Source organism: Podarcis bocagei (assembly GCF_964188305.1).
Source record: "Podarcis bocagei genome assembly, chromosome: 2".
Lineage (NCBI taxonomy): Eukaryota > Metazoa > Chordata > Lepidosauria > Squamata > Lacertidae > Podarcis > Podarcis bocagei.
In genome coordinates, this window is record NC_138126.1 from 99,376,945 (window position 1) to 99,397,671 (window position 20,727).

The following is a 20,727-nucleotide window of genomic DNA, read 5'->3' on the forward strand; positions in this document are numbered from 1 at the left end:
TGACCACGGGGGCGGGGTGTGTGGCTGTATGCGTCTCTCGGTGGTTGGGAAAGACGCTGGTGAGATTGAGACTCGGCGGCTACCGTAGCGCGACCGGGAAGAAGAGTTTGGCCACTGCGCGTGCGTGTGGCTTGGGTTGGGATGGTAGAGGAGCGAGGTAAATAGGCGCTCGCGTGGCTTTGGGTGGGTTTAAAGTGGAGCTTGTCTCTCTCTCTGGTTCAGGTGTAGATTGCGGCTAAATGACGCCTGTTTGGAGATTAGGAGTAGTATGTGGGGGAAGATCTCTTGCGAAAGTGGCTCCCTGATTGATGTCTCTTCAGTGTTGCCTCTGGAGAAGTTACATGCAAAGTCTAATTCCTTTTTTTTGTAACTCGCTTTGAGGTTTGTTTGTTTTCTTCAAGTGGTGTATAAATGTTATGGCAGGGGTCTGCAACCTTTAAGACAAAAAGAGCCACTTGGACCCGTTTCCAAAGAAAAAACAACTGGGAGCCGCAAAATCATTGCGACATTTAAAACAAATATAACACTGCATATATTGTTTCTTACCTTAATGTCCGATCTGACAGCGGGCGGGAAGGTGACGTCGGGACGGTGCGTGACTAACGTACGCACCGCCCCCATGCGACGTCATAGCCAGTACAGCGCCCGCCACAGTGGGGAGTGTTGGGGCGCACAATGTGCCTCCTCCCCTCGCTAGTATCCGCCCCGGAGCCACAGCAAAGGTGTAAAAGAGCCACATGCGGCTCCGGAGCCGCGGGTTGCAGACCCCTGTATAAATTCCATGCAGTGTGCAAGCAAAATTGTGGAATTTATTTCCAGGGAATGCTGTCGGTGTGGTTGCACCCAGACACTCAACCACCTCCACCTCCTCATCCTCCTGTTTTAACTTCTGAATCCTGGATGTCAATTATGAACTGCTGTAATTATCCTGTGTTTCAATCACAGTGTAGCAAATGCTTTATAGCTGCATGACTAAGTAGTCCGGACCTCCTTTGCAGTTGCTTCATAATTCTTGTACTACCACTGTAGTGTTTTTTCTTTGTTATTAAACATTGTACCATTTCTGGTGGGGGTGGGGCAAAGAGAAATATTAAATACCATATTTTTCGCTCTATAGGACGCACTTTTTCCCCTCCAAAAATTAAGGGGATATGTGTGTGCGTCCTATGGAGCGAATGCAGCCTCCTTGGCTTCAGTGATAGCAACGCGAAGCCTCGGAAGCGCAGAGGGAGCGCTCCCTCCACGCTCCAGAGGCTACACGTTGCTTTCGCTGAAGCCTGGAGAGCGAGAGAGGTCGGTGCGCACCGATCCCTCTCGCTCTCCAGGCTTCAGGGATAGTCGCCTGAAGCCTTTGGAGTGCAGCGGGACCTTGCGCTGCGCTCCAAAGGCTCCGGGTTCCTTTTGCTGAAGCCGGGAGAGCAAGACTCTCCTGGCTTCAGCAGAGAGGGAGAGCTGCGCAGCGCCCCTTCAGCGAAGCGGGAGGAGAAATGGAAGGGGCTCTGTTTCTCCTGCCGCTTCGCTGAAGGGGTGCTGAGCAGAGAGGGGGAGAATTTTTTTTCTTGTTCTCCCCCTCTAAAACAAGGTGCGTCCTATGGTCGGGTGCGTCCTATAGAGCGAAAAATACGGTAAGTAGGGTTTTCTTGCAGTTCATCTGCTTCAAGATACTCTTGGCAATTATTTTGGTCAAATTACAGATTATATCTCTCACAAATGAACCATGGTAAATGACATTTTATGTACACAAATATATTGCAGCTGCCCTTTAAATTGTGTATCTTACACTTTATTGTATATAATTGGACCGATTGTATATTAAAATTGATATGTATGATTCCTCTGTATAGCATTGTTATATTTTGCTCTCTCTTTTTTTTTTTTTAATAATGCATTTTTATTGAAGTTATACACAAAAAACAGATATATATGAAAATACAGAGAAAAAATTACAAAGAAAAAAAAGAGAACAAAAACAAAAACCACACATCCGAAAAAAGAAAGACACACAATCTGAACTTCCCTCCATCCTTTTGATAAGTATCAAATATCTCCTTCCATTACGTATTTGATTTTCAATCTATAGTCTTAAATTCACTCGCTGGTCGTATTGTTCTAACCCCGTCAATTCACTTTAAGCATTTATTCCAATATATTTCCAAAATTTACTCCAATTTTTCAGAAATTTCTGTTCATCCTGATCTCTTATTTTACCTGTTAGTTTGTCAAGCTCAGCATAGTTTACCATTCTAATCTGCCAGTCCTTTATGTTGGGGATGGTTTCCACTTTCCAATATTGTGCCAACATAATTCTCGCTGCTGTGGTGGCGTAGAGGAATATCGTCCTATCTTCCTTTTTAATTTCTTTATCCATCATTCCCAACAGGAAGGCTTCAGGCCTCTTGGGAAAGGTATACTTAAATATTTTTTTAAGTTCATTATAAATTAATTCCCAAAAGCCTTTCACCTTTTTACATGTCCACCATAAATGATATAGGTCACCCTCCACCTCACCACATTTCCAGCATCTCTTATCCTTTAATCTATACATTTTGGCCAATTTCACAGGGGTATGGTACCATCTATATAGCATCTTCCAGATATTTTCTCTCAATGCCATACATGCTGTGAACTTTATGTTACAATTCCAAACTTCTATCCACCTTTCAAAATCAATGTTATAACCAAAGTCAATTGCCCATTTAATCATTGCCTCCTTCACCTCCTCATCTTTTGTGTACCACTCTAGTAATATATCATAAATTCTGGACAGGGTTTTATTTTTGCCTTCTATTACTTCTATACTAAATTTTGATTTTTTATCATCAAAACCCGCCTTCCTCTTATCCTCTTTTAACAAATCATTCACCTGGTGGTATTGCAGCCAACCAGTGAATAAATTTTTTATTTCTTCATAAGGTCTGAGTTTGGGCCCTTGGTCAGTTTTTCTTAACATTTCTTCATAGGTGGCGTTTATCTCCTCCATATTTATTTTCTTAATCGTTAAGGCCTCTATTGGTGAAATCCACCATGGGGTCTTTCTTTCGAGGAGGTTTTTGTTCCTTTCCCATGCTTGATATAATGGTCCCCTAAAAATATGATCTAAGAAACTCTTGTGAACTTTCACTTTCCCATACCAAAGGTACGAATGCCATCCGTACCAATTATTAAAGCCTTCCAGGTCCAGTAGCTCTCTATTCTCCAGTTTTATCCAATCTTTTACCCAATATATACAAGCCGCTTCATAGTATAAACTTAGGTCCGGGAGAGAAAAACCCCCTCTTTCTTTTTTGTCTATCAAAATTTTCATTTTTATCCGTGGCCTTTTCCCCTGCCAAATATACTTTGCCAAGGCTCTCTGCCACTCTTTACATTGTTTTAGGCCTTTAAGTATGGGGATGGTTTGGAATAAAAATAACATTCTAGGCAGAATGTTCATTTTAACAACAGCTATCCTCCCCAAAAAGGAGAGTTTCATCCTCCCCCAAATTTCCATGTCTTTCTTTATACTCCTCCAGGTGGCATCGTAATTATCCTTGTATAAATTTATGTTCTTAGCTGTAACCCAGATCCCAAGATATTTCACTTTCTTAGCTACCGCAATTTTGGTCTTTCTTTCTAGATCTATCACTTCTTCCTTTGTTAAATTTTTAACTAACATTTTGGTTTTGTTTTTATTTACCTTAAGTCCTGCCACGGCTCCAAATTCGTCAATTTTTTGTAAAGCTTCTTTTACGCTGTTTTTTGGGTCTTCTAAGGTTAGTACAATGTCATCTGCGAAGGCCTTGATTTTGTATTCCCTCTTTCCTACCCTGACTCCTGTGACTTCTGTTGCCCCCCTCAGTCTCTCGTTTAGTATTTCTAATACTGTTATAAACAATAGAGGGGACAGGGGGCAGCCTTGTCTAGTTCCTTTATATATACTAAAATATTCTGTTGTGGTGTTGTTTATTACCAATTTTGCCTTCTGTTCCTTATATATAGCTTCTATGCCTTTTCTAAATTTCTCTCCCATTCCCATCATTTCCAAACTTTTCTTCAAGAAATCCCATGAGATGTTATCAAACGCTTTCTCAGCATCTATGAATACCAAGGCCGCTTGTCTATCTATACTCATATCCAAATATTCAATAATGTCTATCAAGTTCCTTACATTATCCCTTAGTTGTCTCCCTGGGAGGAAGCCCGTTTGATCTTTATGTATTCTGTTGTTCAAAACCTTTTTTAGTCTTTCTGCCATTATATCTGCAAATAGCTTGTAATCATTATTTAGTAGTGAAATTGGCCTATAGTTTTTCACTTCCAAAGTATCTGCCTCTTTTTTGGGAATCAAAGTAATATATGCTTCCTTCCAGGTATTCGGGATCCTTCCTTCCTTTAATATATTATTCATCACTTCGCCTAACACTGGGGATATTTGGTTACTTAGTGTTTTATAATATTTGGCTGAGAGCCCATCTGGGCCTGGCACTTTCCCGTTTTTCATCTTTTTAATCGCCTTCTTTATCTCTTCTTGGGTAATTTCCTGGTCTAATATCTCTTTTTCTTCTTTTGGGATTTGTTTTAAATGATGTTCTTGCAAAAACCGCTCTATTTCTTGTTTTGTTTCCTTTCCTCTTTTATATAAGTCCTTATAATATTTTTGAAATATCTTCCTTATTTCTTTTGGCTCTTCCACAATCCTTTCTCCTTCCCTTATCTTACTAATCGTATTTTGTTTTCTTCTTTCTCTTATTTGCCACGCCAAATATTTGCCTATCTTGTTTGCGGATTCAAATGTCCTCTGGTTCATCATTTTAATTTTCCATTCTACCTCTTGATCAATTATTGTAGAAAGTTTAGCTTGTAATATCTTTATATTCTGTTTTGCGATCTCCTCACTGGGGTTGATGGTTAATTTTTTTTCATTTTCCATAATCTGTGTTAGGATCTGTTCCTTCTTTAACTCTTTTTCTTTTCTTACTTGGCTGTTTTTCTGTATTAAAAAGCCCCTCATAACTGCCTTTCCTGCGTCCCACACCGTCTCTATAGCAGTTTCCCCGTTTAGATTCCATTTAAAGTAATCTTCTATTGTCTCTATTGCCTTATTTACAATCTTCTGATCATTAAATAGAAATTCATTCATTCTCCATCTAGTTGTTTTAATATCCTTGCCTTTCAGCTCACTGTAAACCGCATTATGATCGGATATAATTCTTGGGAGAATTTCTGATTTAATTAAATTCTGGGTTAATTCCTTCGAGATCCAAATGCTATCTATTCGCCCCCAGCTCTGATTTGGGTTTGAGAAAAAAGTGTATTGTTTTGTAGTGGGGTTTTTGAGTCTCCATGCATCAATTAATCCCAGATTATTTACCATGTCAAAAAAAGATCGCGGTAATTTACCTTCCTTCTTTTCTTGTTTTTTTGTTAGCTTATCTAAATTTGGAGACACCACCCCATTAAAGTCACCCATTAAAATCATTTTTTGATCCATCCATTCCATCAATTTATCTCTTAATTCAGAATAGAAAGCAGATTTTTTATCGTTTGGAGCATATATTCCAACAACAATTATTTTTTCTCCCTGAAACACCATCTGAACAATGATTACTCTCCCTTGATCATCTTTATATAATAGTTGTGGCTCATATTTTTCCTTAATATATAGTACCACCCCTCTTTTCTTCACTCTATCTGATGTCACAAAGTCTGCTCCCAGTCTCTTATTACATAATAGTCTCTTATGCTTATGTTATATTTTGCTCTCATTTGTTGTTGTTCATTCTTATTTCAAAACTGAACCAATAACATTTATTTTGAAAAAGTGTATCACTAACATAATCTTGTTTGTTGCAGGCTTGGAGCTATGAGAATTAACCAGAATACTGTACTGCAGGGAAAGAGGGTAACCCTGGTCCCATATACCTCTGCTCATGTACCCAAGTATGAAACAGATACTTTGCCAAATCTCCAGTTTGGGGGGGGCCATTGACTTTAGAGGTCTGGAATGTTAAGTCATCTTTACATATTTCTTTGCAAAAGATTTTTTTATATATGTGTGTTTGTAATATGTGTTTGTTAATTTGCATTCCAAGTGGAACAAACAGATAAACTGCCTGAGCCATAAGCACTGAAGTTACCTGTAACTGCTCTGATCTGCAAGTATTAATGGATCAGTTTATTGATATTAATTGGGCATATATGCAAAAGTTGTGGGGGATTTTAACTTTTCTTTTTTAAAAAATTCAAATTTTCACATATGTTCATAGGAATATTTTTGATAACAGCTCCTACATTTTGAGATAACAAAACTGCAGGTATGTCCAGGTCTGAAATATGAACAGGTGGGCAAAATCAATCATCTCTGCTTGTGGGGGGAGGGGAATGATGGTAATGGTAACCTCTTGTCTAGACTACCAAGAACTTATCACTCCTGTCTGGTGCATGTTTACTGAGATGTACCGTATTTTTCGCACCATAGGACGCACTTTTTCCCTCCTAAAAAGCAAGGGAAAATGTGTGTGCGTCCTATGGAGCGAATGCAGGGGGGGAGGCAGGCGGGAAAAGCCCTCAAGAGCCGCACACAAGCTTCGTGCGCTCTTGCGGGCTTTTCTCTAGGAGGGAGAAGGGACTGACTGGCTGCAGCAGTCCCTTCTCCCTCCTGGGGGAAAAGCCCCCAAGAGCGGCACCCTCTTTAAAGGCTGCGCGGCTCCTGCAGGCTTTTCTACGAGGTGGGGGAATCCCCCCATCTCCCAGAAAAGCCAGGAGAAGCCGCGCAGCCCCTTTAAAGAGCGCGCGGCTTCTGCGGGAGTTGGGGGAAGCTGCAGCAGATTCCCTCCTCCCGGGCTCCCTTTGAAGCAGCAAAGTGGGAGGGGAGCAGCTTACACTCGTGTAAGCAGCTCCTCTCCCACTTTCCTCCTTCAAAGCAACTACGGAGGAGGGAAGGAAGGGGACCCTGGATCCTCCGCTGCTGGAGGCTGCAGCGGATTCCTCCTCCGTAATTGCTTTGAAGCAGGAAAGTGGGAGGGGGGCAGTTTACACTCGTGTAAGCAGCTCCTCTCCCACTTTCCTGCTTCAAAGCAAGCACGGAGGAGAGAAGGAAGGGGACCATGGATCCTCCGCTGCTCACGGCTGCAGCGGATTCCTCCTTGATTGCTGGGAGTTTCTCTGGGCAGGAATTCCCTCAGCTTAAGTGGGGTGGGGGAAGTGTGGCAGGTAGGGGGGTACTGAGAGACACATGTCTCTCAGATGAAAATTGGGAGTGGGCATTGTGTGAAGTGGCTGTGGATCTCCTGCCGCAGAACTGTAGGACTGTATAGAGTTGGGAGGGCCACCCAAGGGTCATCTAGCCCAGCCCCCTCACAATGTAGGAATCACAGCTAAAGAACGCCAGGCAGATGGTCCCCCAACCGCTGCTTAAAAGCCTCCAGTGGTGGAGACCCCAAACACCTTCCGAGGTCATAGAATTGCAGGGTTGGAAGGGAACCCCAGGAGTCATCTAGTCCAGCCCCGGTGGACAGCGGGCGCAATCCATCCCGTTGCGCAAGACTAAAGATGCTGTGCAAGGCTAAAGAAGAAGCCAAGGCAGTGAGCGGGATGGATCGCGCTTGCTGCCTTGTCTTCTTTAGCTGCACTGGAGAGGTTTAGCTCCTGGCTGGAGAGGTTGCGCGGCTATGGATCCCGCACACTGTCTTGGCTTCTTTGCTCTTTGGGGCTGGGGGGGGGGACCCGGGCTTCCCCGGCAGCCCCGAGAAGCTCTGGGAGAAGTGGACAGGCTGCATGCAGCCTGTCCGTTGCTCTTTGGGGCTGGGGGGGGATAATATTTTTTTCCTTGATTTCCCCCTCTAAAAACTAGGTGCGTCCTGTGGTCCGGTGCGTCCAATAGAGCGAAAAATACGGTACATTCCACTGAATGTGGTGGAGCTTTCTCCTAAACTAGTATGCATTAGGATTACAGCCTTAATTTTTAACTCTGCAGGCATTTGGAAACCTCAGTTGTAAGCAGTAAGAACAACATATTTGGGAATTATTAGAAATGTACATATTTATTGCTTACTGGTAATATATCTGTCATTACTACATGAGAGATATGTATATATGGAAGGCAGGGCCTGGGGCACCCTCTCAGAAAAGATCGGGAATAGAGGTTGTATTTTGTTCTAAATATATTGTCTCCAGGTGCAGCTCCCACCCACCCCACCCCCCATTCAATGGCATCCTAAGTACAAGTGGCATGAGAGTTAAACCTTGGTGAACGCAGCCATTAAGAATAATTTCTTCTGTCTGTGTGGTGCCTATTTCATGTTGCGAAGAAATAAAATAGAATGCTGGTATAAGTTTGCCTGGACCAGTCATTTCATGCCTCAAATGGGTTCATGGTGGAGATCTTGTTTACCTTTCCAACAGAACATAGTAGGCAATGTTCTGAAGAGGAATATATTCCCTCTCTGGATTTTCTCACCAGGTACCATGAGTGGATGAAGTCTGAAGAGCTGCAGCGCCTGACTGCATCAGAGCCATTAAGCCTTGAACAGGAATATGAGATGCAGCGCAGTTGGCGGGAAGATGCAGACAGTGAGATTTTAAAATATTTGTCAGGACTTGAAGATGAGGGTAGCGAGCACGTATGTTGTCTAGTTTATTTAAAGGTCCATTCATATAAAAGTGATTCTTCCATGTTAAAATTTCAGCTGCTGATCAGTTTAACATGGTAATAACTAATATTGATAATTTGGACTGTGTAGAAATAGATGGCAACTTTATTCTGAGCAAAATTAAATCTTGGAAGGTACTCAGGGCCAAAACCACAGAATACATAAGTACCCAAGAATCGCATATCAGCTACCTAAACATGGTATCTATAGTTATCCACACTTAGATAACTTTCCATGCAATGTCCTCTGGATGCTGTGGAAGTTCTTCTCTTTAGCTCAATACCTGTGGTTAGGTACACAGGAACTGAACTATAACATCCTTCTTACTTACGGCTACCACATAAAAATTCAGATGGGCCTTTTTTTTTCCTGCGAAGGGGAGCAAAGTGAATAGGCCCATCAAACACTTGCCCATTTGGTTTGGCCCAAATTGACATTAGGTGAGATTAAATTCTTCCCAGAGTTCTGTATTTTCCTAAGGGTTTGAGGGACAGGGAAAGAGTTGCATTGGCTTTTGCACCCAGCCTGAAGCAAGAGATCTCTCATTCCAAGTCAAGGAGGAAGCTTCTTACATTGTGCTGGTTGCCATTAATTACTATAATAGTTGACCCTGGTTTCATTTGAAATGGTTTTAAATGTTCTCCATTGGGCCTGCTTCTTTTTAAAAAAATTCCCCAGAATGCACATTCATAGTGCTTGACACAGATAAGTGGTCTAAGCAGACAACCACGGAGGAAGACTGCATGGTGGGCGATGTGAACTTGTTCCTCACAGACAGTGAAGATCCAACACTTGGAGAGATCGAAATCATGATTGCAGGTAACCTAACGCTTCTATAATTTATGGGCCCATCAATATTTCAGCCTTTAGCAAGTTACTTCAAAAGATTGTCTCTTCAGCAGAAGTGACCGAAGCCAACAAAAAATAAAATAGGTTATAAACAAGCATCCTGTGCACAAATGTCTGACACAACTATTGCAACCTGACCTAGCGTCATTCCTTGGTAGGTCAGTGCAAGCTGCCAGGGTTGTATTTTGTCAGTCCTGAATTTTTCAGAAATGAAGCCTAAATCTTACTAAATGTGCAAGAAAGGAGCCTCTTCTTCTTTTTTCTTCACCTATCCCTGTATCCCTTTAGTCTGATTGATCTTTCTGTAAAAAAATAAATAATGTTGCATATCTTGTACCTTCTTGTCTTAAAAAAAGTGCCTAGAATTAGGAAGACTCTAGGGTGCGTGAGAGATACCCATTCCAAATTCTAGACCCTCCTGTTGGCCAAAGGTTCCCCACCTTTGTTCTAGATCAGGGGTGTCAAACTCAAATTCATCGGGGGCCGCATCAGCAGTTTGGTCACCCTCAAAGGGCCGGTTGTATCTATAGGACTCAATATGCGCTCAATATAAAAACAAGTGGAAGTTTCCTGAATGCATGTAAAGTGGAGGTTTCCTGTGTAGAACGGCCGGCGCCACTAGAGGGCAGACGTTCTCTGGCTTGTAGGCTGCTGCGCATGCGCTGAAGAGGCGGCTTTCTTGTGTCAAAAAAAAAAGCAAGAATAAAAGGTGAAGGCTGGCGGCCGGCGGCGGCTACACGGGCCACATGACGAGGTCTGGCGGGCCGGATTCGGCCCGCGGGCCTTGTGTTTGACACCCGTGTTCTAGATGAACCTGGAAACAGATACAGTTCTTAATTCTCCCCTGCTCCTCTCTTTCAGAGGCCAGCTATCGTGGCAGAGGATTTGGCAAGGAAGCCACTCTGATCATGATGTCCTATGGTAAGAGTGTCTGGCATGAAGTTGGAAAGTGTTGGAGGGTGCTGCATATGCATGGAGGATTAATTTCTGTGTACATCAATAGCGGTAGAAGATTTCCATTCCAAGACTTTGAAATTCTGCCATAGAGTTTTAAGATACCTTGCTAATGAGTTTACTTTTCTGCTTATACTTGGAACACAGAGCCTTCAATCACCTATAATCGTAGAAACATAGGAAGCTGCCTTATACCGAGTAAGCTCATCACTTCGTCTCACTTAGTATTATCAACACTTGCTAACAGTGGCTCTCAAGGGTTTCAGACATTTCCAACCTTACCTGGAGATGCCAGGGAGAGAAAATGGGACATACTGCATGCAGAACATATGATCAACCTTCCCAAATGAAATTGACAAGAGTAGAGACAGTAGCTTATTTCTAATCTTCTATCCTGTAGGAATGACTCGCCTGGGACTAAACACCTTTGAAGCTAAAATTGGATTGGAAAATGAAGCCAGTATTGGCATGTTCAAAAAGATTCATTTCAAGGAGGTGCGCTAATAAGTATTCCTCATGTAGCAGAACCATCTTTAGTTGACTCTGTATTTGTGGCAGACCCGAAAGTTAACTTGGATTATTATCTTGTGCACTGTCTAGGTGGGAGTCAATGTCATCTTCCACGAAGTAACACTCAGACTGATTGTGGATGAGCAAGAAAGGCAGTGGCTGCTTGAGCAAACCAGCCATGTGGATGAACAATTTTACAATGTAACGAAGCTACAGAATCAAGTTTGTGACAGCTAATGAGGCTTATACGGACTCCAGAAGCATGGGATCTCTGCCTCCAAACTGCATCATGGCCTGGATCTATGGTGTTAGGGACCAACCGCTGGAGTAGAAAATGCTGCGGGCTCTGTACTGCGTCAGCATTCAACTTGACTTGCAGTAGACATTACGAAAGTATGATGGGCAACAGCAAGTAGAACAAACTATCATCTTAGGGAAATGGTTTCTATTGGTGAAAATGGCAACGTGTGATGTATATAGAGCGAACTAAATGTGTTTGGGCTGCAGTGCTACTAAGGGACAGGAAAGTTAGGCTTGTCTCCTCTGTTACAAACTGACAGTCTCATCATTGCCTTACCAGGGTTCTTGATTAGGGCCTGTTTCTATCAAAAACATAAACTACAACCTACTCTTATTCCGAGAGTTAATCGGTAGCAGTCCTAGAAATAGGTGGTTAATGTTTGGTTGAACTGAAGTACTCAATGGGCTTCTCTCAAAGCATTGCAGGCTCCCGTACAGCCTCTCAGTTATTCATTGTGACAGCTCTTTTCTCACTGGCACACACCAGGAAGTTTGTATGTTTCTCTTTACTAAGATGAAATGTGAAAGCGTAAAACGTGTACACTCTCTTCTCTCACTGCCAGTTTCTTTTCTGGGCTCAGGTTTTGCTGTGTGTCCCCTCCCCCCCCCCCCCCATTTGCAGAAGTATAACAGATGTAAACCTACGATGAAGGGTTCATTACTGGTGATGCCATTATTTCCCGTATGTGAAACTAGTTACAGGAACTTGATGAAAAATGCTGATTGCATTGTGCTGTTACAAATGCTCCATCTCCACATGCATATCCCCTTCCTCTATGCTGTTCTGGAAGTCCTTGCACCCAAACCCCAAGCCAATTTCCAGGAGAGAAGGTGGGGAGGCCCCTTTGTGCAAGGCTTCTGCTGGCTCCTGCCCTCAGAGGCTAATGAAGGACTTGGTAGTAAGCATAGTATGTTGGACATATGTATTGTTTTAATACACACATGACAAGTTTTCAAAGGCTGTGACTACAGATGTATTTTTGCAGCAACTTCAAGAATGTAATGCTTAATGTAGCTAGCTAGAAGTTCTGCTCCCTTAGACTGTCCCATAGAATACTGACACACACACACATCCTCTAACCAGACAAGCAAGAGGCATGAAAGAATGCATTTCAGTCAGGCAGAAATACGCAGGAGTGCAGCAGGGCCAGGGAGGGTGGAGAGTTGGTAAGGAAGTTGTGGCTTGGAGAGAGTTTGTAAAGCCTGAGAAAGAGGCCTGGAGGCTGCATTTGGGCCCTAGTCCTGAGGTTGCCCATGCCTGTCCTAAAGCCTTCCTTGTAGGTAATTCATTCCAGACAGTAGTACAAAAATACAGTAGGATTGCGCAAAGCTACTGTGCTAGATTGTAAATAATGTAATACACTACAAAGTACTTTACATGCACCACTATAATTCTACCTGTGCAGAAAACTTAAGGCATTCTAGGCAGAGTTCACCCAATTTGTAGTACCCTGAAAGATAACAAAAGGCAAGGAGGTTAATCTGGACCCTACTTCTCCAGTGAGTTGCATTATGTGAGTGAAGCACGAGGAGGGAAAACAAACTGGTACCAGCTCTTGTGCTCAGTTAAACCCACACAGAGGTTGTTTACATGTCACCTGTTCCTTCAGTCTGCCACGCTCTCCTCTTTAAAGGGATCTGTCTCTGAAGCATGTCGCAACACGGATATCCCTGCCCTTCCTCACTCCTGGGTCTCTTTTTGAACAAATGGGCCGGCCAGGGAAGAGTGCTTCGGAAGATGTGGCCTGAAGCTGGAGGGTTGCCCACCAGAACCTTGTATCCTGTTGAGCTTTGCTGAGATACGGTATCCGCTGGGTGCTGCTTGCCCCCTTCAGTGCCACTGCAGCTGGAAATCCTGACATGGTGAGCTCTGAGCCTGGCTAAGGCAGACTCTGAGAAGGTGCTGTAAGTTCTTGGCAGCCCTAAGCTGGTTCTTGAGGCGAGTGTTGCTACCTTTTCCATGGGATGGCTTTTCTGCCCCTTCTTCTTCTTCTTGCAGATTCTCCTCTGAGTCTCCTCTAAGCTGGTCTCAAGATGGCACACATCCTCCATCAGCTTTAGGACCCTGTCAAAACCGTCCAGGAGATCATTGACTGCAGTTGGCAGGTGCTCCAGGTAAAAGTCTACATTGCAAGGATCAGGGATGGGGCTCTCAGGAAGCACCAACTCTTCAGAGCTGAAGGAAGAAATGGTTGCAGTAGCACAGTGAAAGTTGGTGCCCGGAGAAGGGAGGCGAGACGGTTTGGAGTTTCCAGAAGAGTGGGAAATCAGGGAGTCCATCCCTTCAAATTTCACCTTGTGGCGAAACTGAAAGGCAAAGAGGTCAAAATCTGTTGCAAACTCTCTTTCCTGTTGTCTGGGAAAACTAATTCAGCCATCATGGGGACAAGCTAGGCTGCCATTCTTTACATAGATTGTGCTGTGAGATATAGAGAAAGGTCTCAAAACTGATTCTGAAATCAAGCTTACAGCATTATCATACTCAAGTCTATTTAGAGGAGAACAGCTCATACAAAAGAGACGTTCAGATGGCCATCACATTTATGTAAACAGCTGGGAAGCTGCTATGCATTAATAGTTTAACCCTGTGAAACTGCCTTCATGTGGCTTGTATTGAAAGTTACCACTACATCGTAAGTGGTGATAGAGCAAACAGCGCCATAGAGCAGCCACATTCTCACTTACCATTTCTTCCCCTTGAGACAGGACTGTACGGAAGAGTGCTATATTCCCCATTTCCCTTTTTCTTTCTTTCTTTTCTCCCCACCCTCCACCTCTATTGCTTTGGGTGTTTTATCTCGCTTACCTCTTTGGTTTTGCTGAGTCCTAGCCACAGCTTCAACCTTTTCACCAAAAACTCAATCATCTCGTAATCCTGAGGCTCAATAGCTGGATGGTAGATCTCGGAATGGACAGTACGGTAACTGTTAAGGACAGAGGCACAAAGGAAGCTCTGCACCATCCAGAGCACGCCAGCTCCAAAGCTTAGGATGTATGTTGTCCCCAGGATAGGGGAAACCTGCATCAAAGACTGGAGGAAAGTGATCTTCCCACAGAGAGTGGAAAGCAGAGCTGAAAAGGCACACGGGAGTGTCCTGAACTCTTCCACAGTTGAAGAGAAGGCCTGAACAATGGAGAAGAAAAGAAAAAGGTTGTGGAGATTTTATTTATATATATATATAATATCTATATCTATATATCTATAAAATAGGTAGGATCAGTGTTTCCCCTCCTCCTCCTGTCTTGGGGTGGGTAGGAGAAACCTTAGAATAGCATGCATCATTTCCCCATGCACTGACTTCTCATTCTCATTCTCCCTCACCCCATTCTTTTTATAACCTACTAAACAGCCACACTTGGCCCAGATGAGAAGGAAGAAGAGGAAGATGAGTTTGATAGCCACTAGCTCCCTCAAGGCATGCTGGAAGGTTTTCCCAAACACAGACCATCTCCGGACAAAGCGCAGCTGTTGCACCATCTAGAAAGAAAAAGAAGCTAGTTCAGAGACTTGCCTCTTTGAAGGGAAGAAGCCATTGAGAACACTTTCTCTGTCCCCTTATCACAGGAAGAGAGCCAAGGAATATTATCGCAAGGCTACATCAAGATAACAAACAGCAGCCATCATCACAACCATAAGCATCTGTAAAAGGAAGAAGCTGTAATGCTTGGTGTCACAGTCCAATAAATGAGAACCTCAAAGGGAATATTCTCAAAACTAGAGAAGTCGTTTTAGCTAATAAGGCCTGGCTGTTGGTTTGGAATATAAATGTTGAGTGTCACATCAGTGATAGGAGTGAAAATATTGTGGGTACAGCCACCTGAGTTTCTTGTATATGTGAAGGACCTAAGGAAGTTGGCTGCTTCAATTTAAGGAAATAAAGGCTTCTTTGGGACAAACAGCAATACTGTTTGTTGGAAATTCCCACCCACGAAAATTCTCAGCTCCCCTACTGTCTTTCCTGCTGACTTCACAGCCGAAGCTTTGGGCAGCCTTTATTTATCTGCTCTGTGTGTTCCTTCATTGTTCATTAAGGAAACAAGAGGCAGCAACAAAGCTCTAATTCGAATACATCCAAGCTTGGATGGAGCAGATGGGTCTCCCTGTGCAGATTCATTAGACAGCACATGGAAAGGAATGGCACCAAGATTATCCCTCGGTAACAGCTTCAATGACAATTATAAGGTCATTACAGCATCATTTAAGAGGCACGTTAACAAGAACCTATGCATCATTGTGATTGTTAATAGATCTGGCTCGGTGCTTTCCAAAACAGACACTTTGCTATGCACGAAGGGGACCATTTTAATAAATCTTTTCTTTTATAAGAGATGGAAGATGTATTCTGAAATTGTTAACCAAGTGGTTGTGGCCAAGAGGAGAGAAGGATGTGTCACAGTGAAGGGAAAATACGTGGTCATGCTTGCTCAGGTGTCAAAATTCAAACAAAGGCTGCAATCAGTGGCACTGTTTGTGGGTGGCCTCTGGGGCCCAATTCTCAGCTCTCTGCAGTGAGTTTTATATCTCCTTTTCCCTTTCCCTGTTTTATTTATTTATTAATTAACAATATTTTTACTTTGCTTGCAGGGAGGCATCCATGCCTATAAATTGTTAATTTGTGTTGATCTGTATCTGAAATCTTTTAAGTACCTCGCAATGTTCCTGGCTACCATCCTGGAAATAGTTATTTCCGGGATTGTCCTGCTGACTTTAAAAGGGACAACATTAGGCTCTACATTTCCAGAGTTGCCAACCAGTATGTCTGGTTTGGGGGAGAAAATTAACCATTTCGTCTATCTATATAAAGCCAACTCCCAACTTTCCATTTCGCATTATGAGGAAACAGAACCCAAAGTGGAGCTATGTAGTGAACGAGCAGATTCAATTCTCAATAAGCAGGGACAGCTTAATCCCCATATTAAAACCAGTTTGGGGGGGTCCCTCCCACATATTTAGAAATAAAGAAATTGGTTGTATTTAGTTTTGCAGTAGCAGGTCTGATAGAACAGTGTGTTGTTGCCTTAGATTGCTATTAACAGTTTGTGTCTATGCACACTGTCTCTAAACTCTGGGAGAAATAAAGAGGACAGTCACGTCATACACATCATCTTCTTCACCAGCTTCACCAAATTCTGGTTCATTTCCAGGCTATGTTCAAAGTGCTGGTCATTAACCTTTGACTTTTGGTTAATGGGAACACATAACTGGGTCTCTCTATTGTCACATCTCGGCCATGGAACAGCCTGCTCTAGAATATTGATTGGCTTCCTCCCAAATAGCATTTCATTCCAAACTAAACTAACTTTGGCTGGCTGGCTGTTTTATGGTGTTTTCTGCCTGACTTCTGCCTAAAAAAACATTTTATTGATATTATTATCATTTATTAAAGATAATAATAATATAAGATACATAAAACAAGCATAAAATCTACAGGCAACCCCCATTTGTGTGGGGATTGTGTTCCAGGTCATCATGTGCAATGAAGGAATGCACATAAGCCAATCCCAGCTTCTGTTTGGATCACAGAATGTGCTGTTATTGGCCTGGCCCTCTGGTGCGAGTTCAGAGCACTGGACCAAAAGATGTTCGCTCTGGTGCAAGCCAGCTCTGGCACGACCCTGCTGATAAGCACCAGATCGGAAGGAGCACCGCCCCTCCTGACATCCCAATTTGGGGCACAAAAATGTTGGAGGGTATGCATTCATGTGTGTGCCAGATGGAGATGGCCTTGGGAAGATTTCTGTTCCCCCTCTGCTCTTCCTCACCTTCAGCATGGTGATCGTCAGCAGCAGGGCGCAGAGGATGGCTTCTATGCGAGCCAGCACTGCCACTTCGTAAAAGCTGGTGAAAGCCTGACGGTGCTTCTGGGAATGCAGCAAGCGTGCCTTTGCTAAATGGTTGTTGGTGAAGTGCAAGGCAGCAACAGTGATGGAAATCAGGGCCAGGAGCAGCCGGAATCGACTGTGGTTCTGCCACGGGCATGGCGCCTTTTCTGGAGGTGTGAAGGACAGCTTTGGTAGGACAAAAGCTCCACTGAAGAGAAGCAGGCATATCTGCAGCAGAGAAGGAAAAGCCACAGGTGTTTTTTTTCTAAATTGTTGGATTCCTTGCCTCCAGATAAGCCGGAAGTTGCTGTCATGGCCCAAAGCGACTGGATCCAGTATAGTAATACATCTTTGAATCCTAACAAGGTTAGTGCCAGGCTATCTGAGATACCACCTCCTCCCATATGGACCTACCCATAAGATTTTTATCTTCTTCTGAGACCCGTTTTTATGCCTAAAGTGACTGAGGAATCCCATTTTTTGCCATCTTAAAGAGAAGGTTGGCGTCCGTCAGGTATGATTTGTAGGACACCTATAGAATATATTAGGTATTTGTTTAGAACAGTTTCCCAAACCTGGAGCTCCAGCTGCTTTTGGACTACAGTTCCCACCAACCCTGACCACTGGTCCTGCTAGCTAGGGATGATGGGAGTTGTAGTCCAAAAACAGCTGGGGAACCAAGTTTGGGAAACACTAGTTTGGAAGGTATTGAAGGCCCGGTTCTATGAGTATGTGTGACATAGTAGTCAATGTGATATACTAGGGTTGGGGAGATTTAAGTTCAAATAATTGCTCAGCAGTAAAGCTCATTAGGTGATCTCTCTCAACCTAACCTACCTCACAGGGTCATTGTGGGAGGAAGAAACCTTGTTGACTGCCTCAACCTCCTTGAAGGAAGGAGATAATATAAATGTAATAAATATATTATAATAAATAAATAGCGACCCCAAGCCTACAGGAGAGGAAGATGTGATGTGTATGTACTTTTGCCACACCACACTGCCTACTGAGTTCCCTTGCGCAAAGAAGTAGCCCCAGAGTGAGCTTTTCAATGCAAGATACCCACCATCATGACAAGGCGAAGGTCCACATTGTCACCTGACTTTAACAATGGGAAGGGGAATATGGACATTGAAGCAATTGCCGGCCTGTCTGACAGAAACTCAAACAGGAGCATCACAGTCACATACAGATTGACATCAGCATTGTACTGAGTGAACTCGACAAGTAGAGCTTTAGTTCTGTCATGAAAAGGAAGCAGAGGAGAGAGATCTATGAATATCAAGTTGAGGAACAAGCTATATACAGTGGTGCCTCGCAAGACGAAAAGAATCCGTTCTGTGATTCTCTTCGTCTAGCGGTTTTTTCGTCTTGCAAAGCAAGCCCATTGAGGGATTAGCAGATTAGCGCTATTAGCGGCCTTTAGCGGCTTATCTGCTGATCGGATCAGCTGATAAGCAGCTTAGCGGCTTAGAAAAGGGGGGGGGAGGAAAAAAAACCCAGCAGGAACTCGCAAGACATTGTTGTCTTGCGAAGCAAGCCCATAGGAAATTCATTTTGCGAAGCACCTCCAAAATGGAAAACTCTTTCGTCTAGCGAGTTTTCCGTCTTGTGAGGCATTCGTCTTGCAGGGCACCACTGTATGTTTTTTTGCTAACAGGTAAAGATTGGATTTTGGAATATGGCGATATAAAATTGGTTAGATTCCCCTCCCCCGAAGGGTTTTGACAGACAGGGTCTGGAAACTGAGAGGGAGAGGTGCCTTTTCCCTGACCGCCACCATCCCAAAGGGAAGATGACAGTATAAACAGTAACATCAGGCATGCTACATATCACACTACTTTACACTTAGGACACATCCACATGACACATTTGATCCAGTTTCAGACCTGGTTAAGTGTCATGGCTTTCACTTGAGTCCTGAGAACAAGCTAACAACCTCCTTCCCTTGCAAAGGAAGAGCAAAAGCCCCACAGGGAACTGATTTTGTTTGTACTGGAAGACTTGAGTTTCAGACAAAAACAAAAGTCTTGGGCAGCTTGCCTTTTGTGAGCCCAGTTGCTTGCTTGTAGGTCATGCAATATCCTCTGAGCTTCTGCAGAGGTGTTCCCAAGCTCCTTTGCGCAGCCATCATTCGCATGGTAAAATCCTTCATGACCCCAGATCCAAAACCTACCGAGAGAGCCACATTGAAGGAACATGAATTTAACAGTGTCAGAATGCCTTGGGAGCAATGTAAGCCTCCTCTCTTTTCTCCTGTGGCCTTTTCTAATTCCCTTGGAACATCTTCTACCACATTCTTGCTCTTGGAGCAAACAGTCAATCCAAGCTAAAGTATAGTCAAACTGCAAAGCAATGATCTGACCACATGACGAAGTTAGTGTAATGGGTGTTTTTTTAAAAAACATATCTTTGCAAGCAAAGCTTTGGTCATAAGTAATGATTAATTCTTTAATTTCAATACCACTTAATATATTAAAGAATGTCTCTAAGCAGTGTACAGGAAACTGAAGCAACATCGGACAACTTAAAATATTGCAAAAACACAGAGTTACATATCAAAATGCTACATTAATACAAAGTTGCAAATACATAAAAACCAATATCAAGTCATTTTCCTTCTGACATACCCTCTCTCTCAGCCTCCAGGTTCTCAGTCCAACCAACTCAGCTCACCCACAAAAGTCTCACAGTGAGAAGAATTCCTGGAAACAGCGGACATTACCCTAGTCTCTCACTCTAGACTTGCTTTTCATGGGCAGGCCCAAGATGCATAGTACGTCCTCAGGCTGTGTCCCATTCAGTTGCCCTCTCCACACCCAGGTCCAGGTCCAAAAGGTTTTGTTGTTTCCTTGGGGGTCCAAAGGATGGGAAAGGGGACCCCCTCCACCCGCAGCTCTTTCTTCACCCTCTGTCTCTCCTCCTCCTCAATCTTCTTAGATGATGACTGCCCAATCCACAGAGACATCTACATGTGACATTGGCATTCACACAACTGGTTCAACCTATGGCAGCCTGTCTGGGCGTCAGCACAGATAGATTGAAAGCTGCCATGTGCTGATAGGGGTTGTGAGAATGGGTCTTCAGAAGAGAAATAAGGAACCACAAGGGAGAAACCCAGAGGTAAGCATCCCTACATCAATTCATACCTAATAGAAGTGTGCTCAGTTGTGTCAGGGCATGCGTTTTTATTTGCATCCCTAGGAGCTTCTGATCTGGACCCAGACAAGTGGCACAGAGGACAGGGGTGGCTGGCAGTACTGAAGTGGTATATCTGAGATGCAATTCCAGGCTGGGGAAGTCCTAGGAAGCACAGAAAAATGTACAGGTAAAGCTTTTTTATTATTTTAAAGAATCTCAGATGCCACTTGCTAGATTTTATGCCTTTCAATATGCACAAGTAATTTTGTATATACTCACACTCTCCATCTTGGTAAACCAACCTATATTCGCCCTATTTCTCCTATAAAAACCCCTGGCATATGTTTAGGGGTTACTTCAGGGGTTGGCAAGGTTTAACTTGCCTGGGCCTGTTCACTCCAGCAGAGATCCCTCCATGGGCCGGATTGCGTGTGAGCGTGAGTGCACGTGCCCGTGATTTCTGGCGCCTGCACAGATGCAATTTCCAGTGCCACGGAAGCGAGTCCCTGCGCTGCGCTGG

The 20,727-nt window shown here is 43.5% G+C and overlaps 3 protein-coding genes across 5 annotated transcripts in view; 1 reads left to right on the forward strand and 2 right to left on the reverse strand.

Moving 5' to 3' along the window:
- Nucleotides 1-32: 32 nt before the first annotated feature.
- On the forward strand, nt 33-11,799 carry NAT9 (N-acetyltransferase 9). Of its 3 annotated transcripts, none has more exons than XM_081184667.1 (7): nt 33-157; nt 5,833-5,919; nt 8,441-8,550; nt 9,309-9,449; nt 10,341-10,400; nt 10,834-10,928; nt 11,034-11,799. In XM_081184667.1, the coding sequence occupies exons 2-7, from the start codon at nt 5,843-5,845 to the stop codon at nt 11,178-11,180; spliced, it is 630 nt and encodes a 209-aa protein (XP_081040793.1). In that variant the 5' UTR covers nt 33-157; nt 5,833-5,842; the 3' UTR covers nt 11,181-11,799. The 3 variants fall into 3 exon arrangements, with proteins under 3 accessions (XP_081040793.1, XP_081040792.1, XP_081040791.1); XM_081184666.1 differs by having other exon boundaries at nt 116-183; XM_081184665.1 differs by lacking the exon at nt 33-157 and adding an exon at nt 193-381.
- A 353-nt stretch (nt 11,800-12,152) lies between these two features.
- On the reverse strand, nt 12,153-18,931 carry LOC308581487 (polycystin-1-like; the record flags this gene model as incomplete). Its single annotated transcript, XM_081183897.1, has 6 exons — nt 12,153-13,550; nt 14,050-14,367; nt 14,587-14,721; nt 17,007-17,294; nt 18,133-18,338; nt 18,913-18,931. The coding sequence occupies 6 exons, from the start codon at nt 18,929-18,931 to the stop codon at nt 12,831-12,833; spliced, it is 1,686 nt and encodes a 561-aa protein (XP_081040023.1). The 3' UTR covers nt 12,153-12,830.
- Nucleotides 18,932-18,997: 66 nt separating this feature from the next.
- The window catches only part of LOC308581817 (polycystin-1-like), a gene marked incomplete at its 3' end in the record, with an annotated part of 62,623 nt that continues 60,893 nt past the window's right edge, over nt 18,998-20,727 (reverse strand). The window contains exons 41-42 of the mRNA XM_081184507.1: nt 20,216-20,369; nt 18,998-19,238 (exon numbers count right to left, since the gene is read on the reverse strand). Of these exons, the coding sequence (XP_081040633.1) occupies nt 18,998-19,238; nt 20,216-20,369 (395 nt within the window). The remainder of the gene's footprint in view (nt 19,239-20,215; nt 20,370-20,727) is intronic.

Bases quoted from the DNA above. Each gene is read 5' to 3' on its own strand.
- NAT9 (XM_081184667.1), top strand. From the start codon at position 5,843: ATGAGAATTAACCAGAATACTGTACTGCAGGGAAAGAGGGTAACCCTG. The intron at 8,551-9,308 runs GTGAGATTTTAA...AAAATTCCCCAG, and splicing joins TTGGCGGGAAGATGCAGACA to AATGCACATTCATAGTGCTT. The intron at 10,929-11,033 runs GTGCGCTAATAA...TGCACTGTCTAG, and splicing joins AAAAGATTCATTTCAAGGAG to GTGGGAGTCAATGTCATCTT.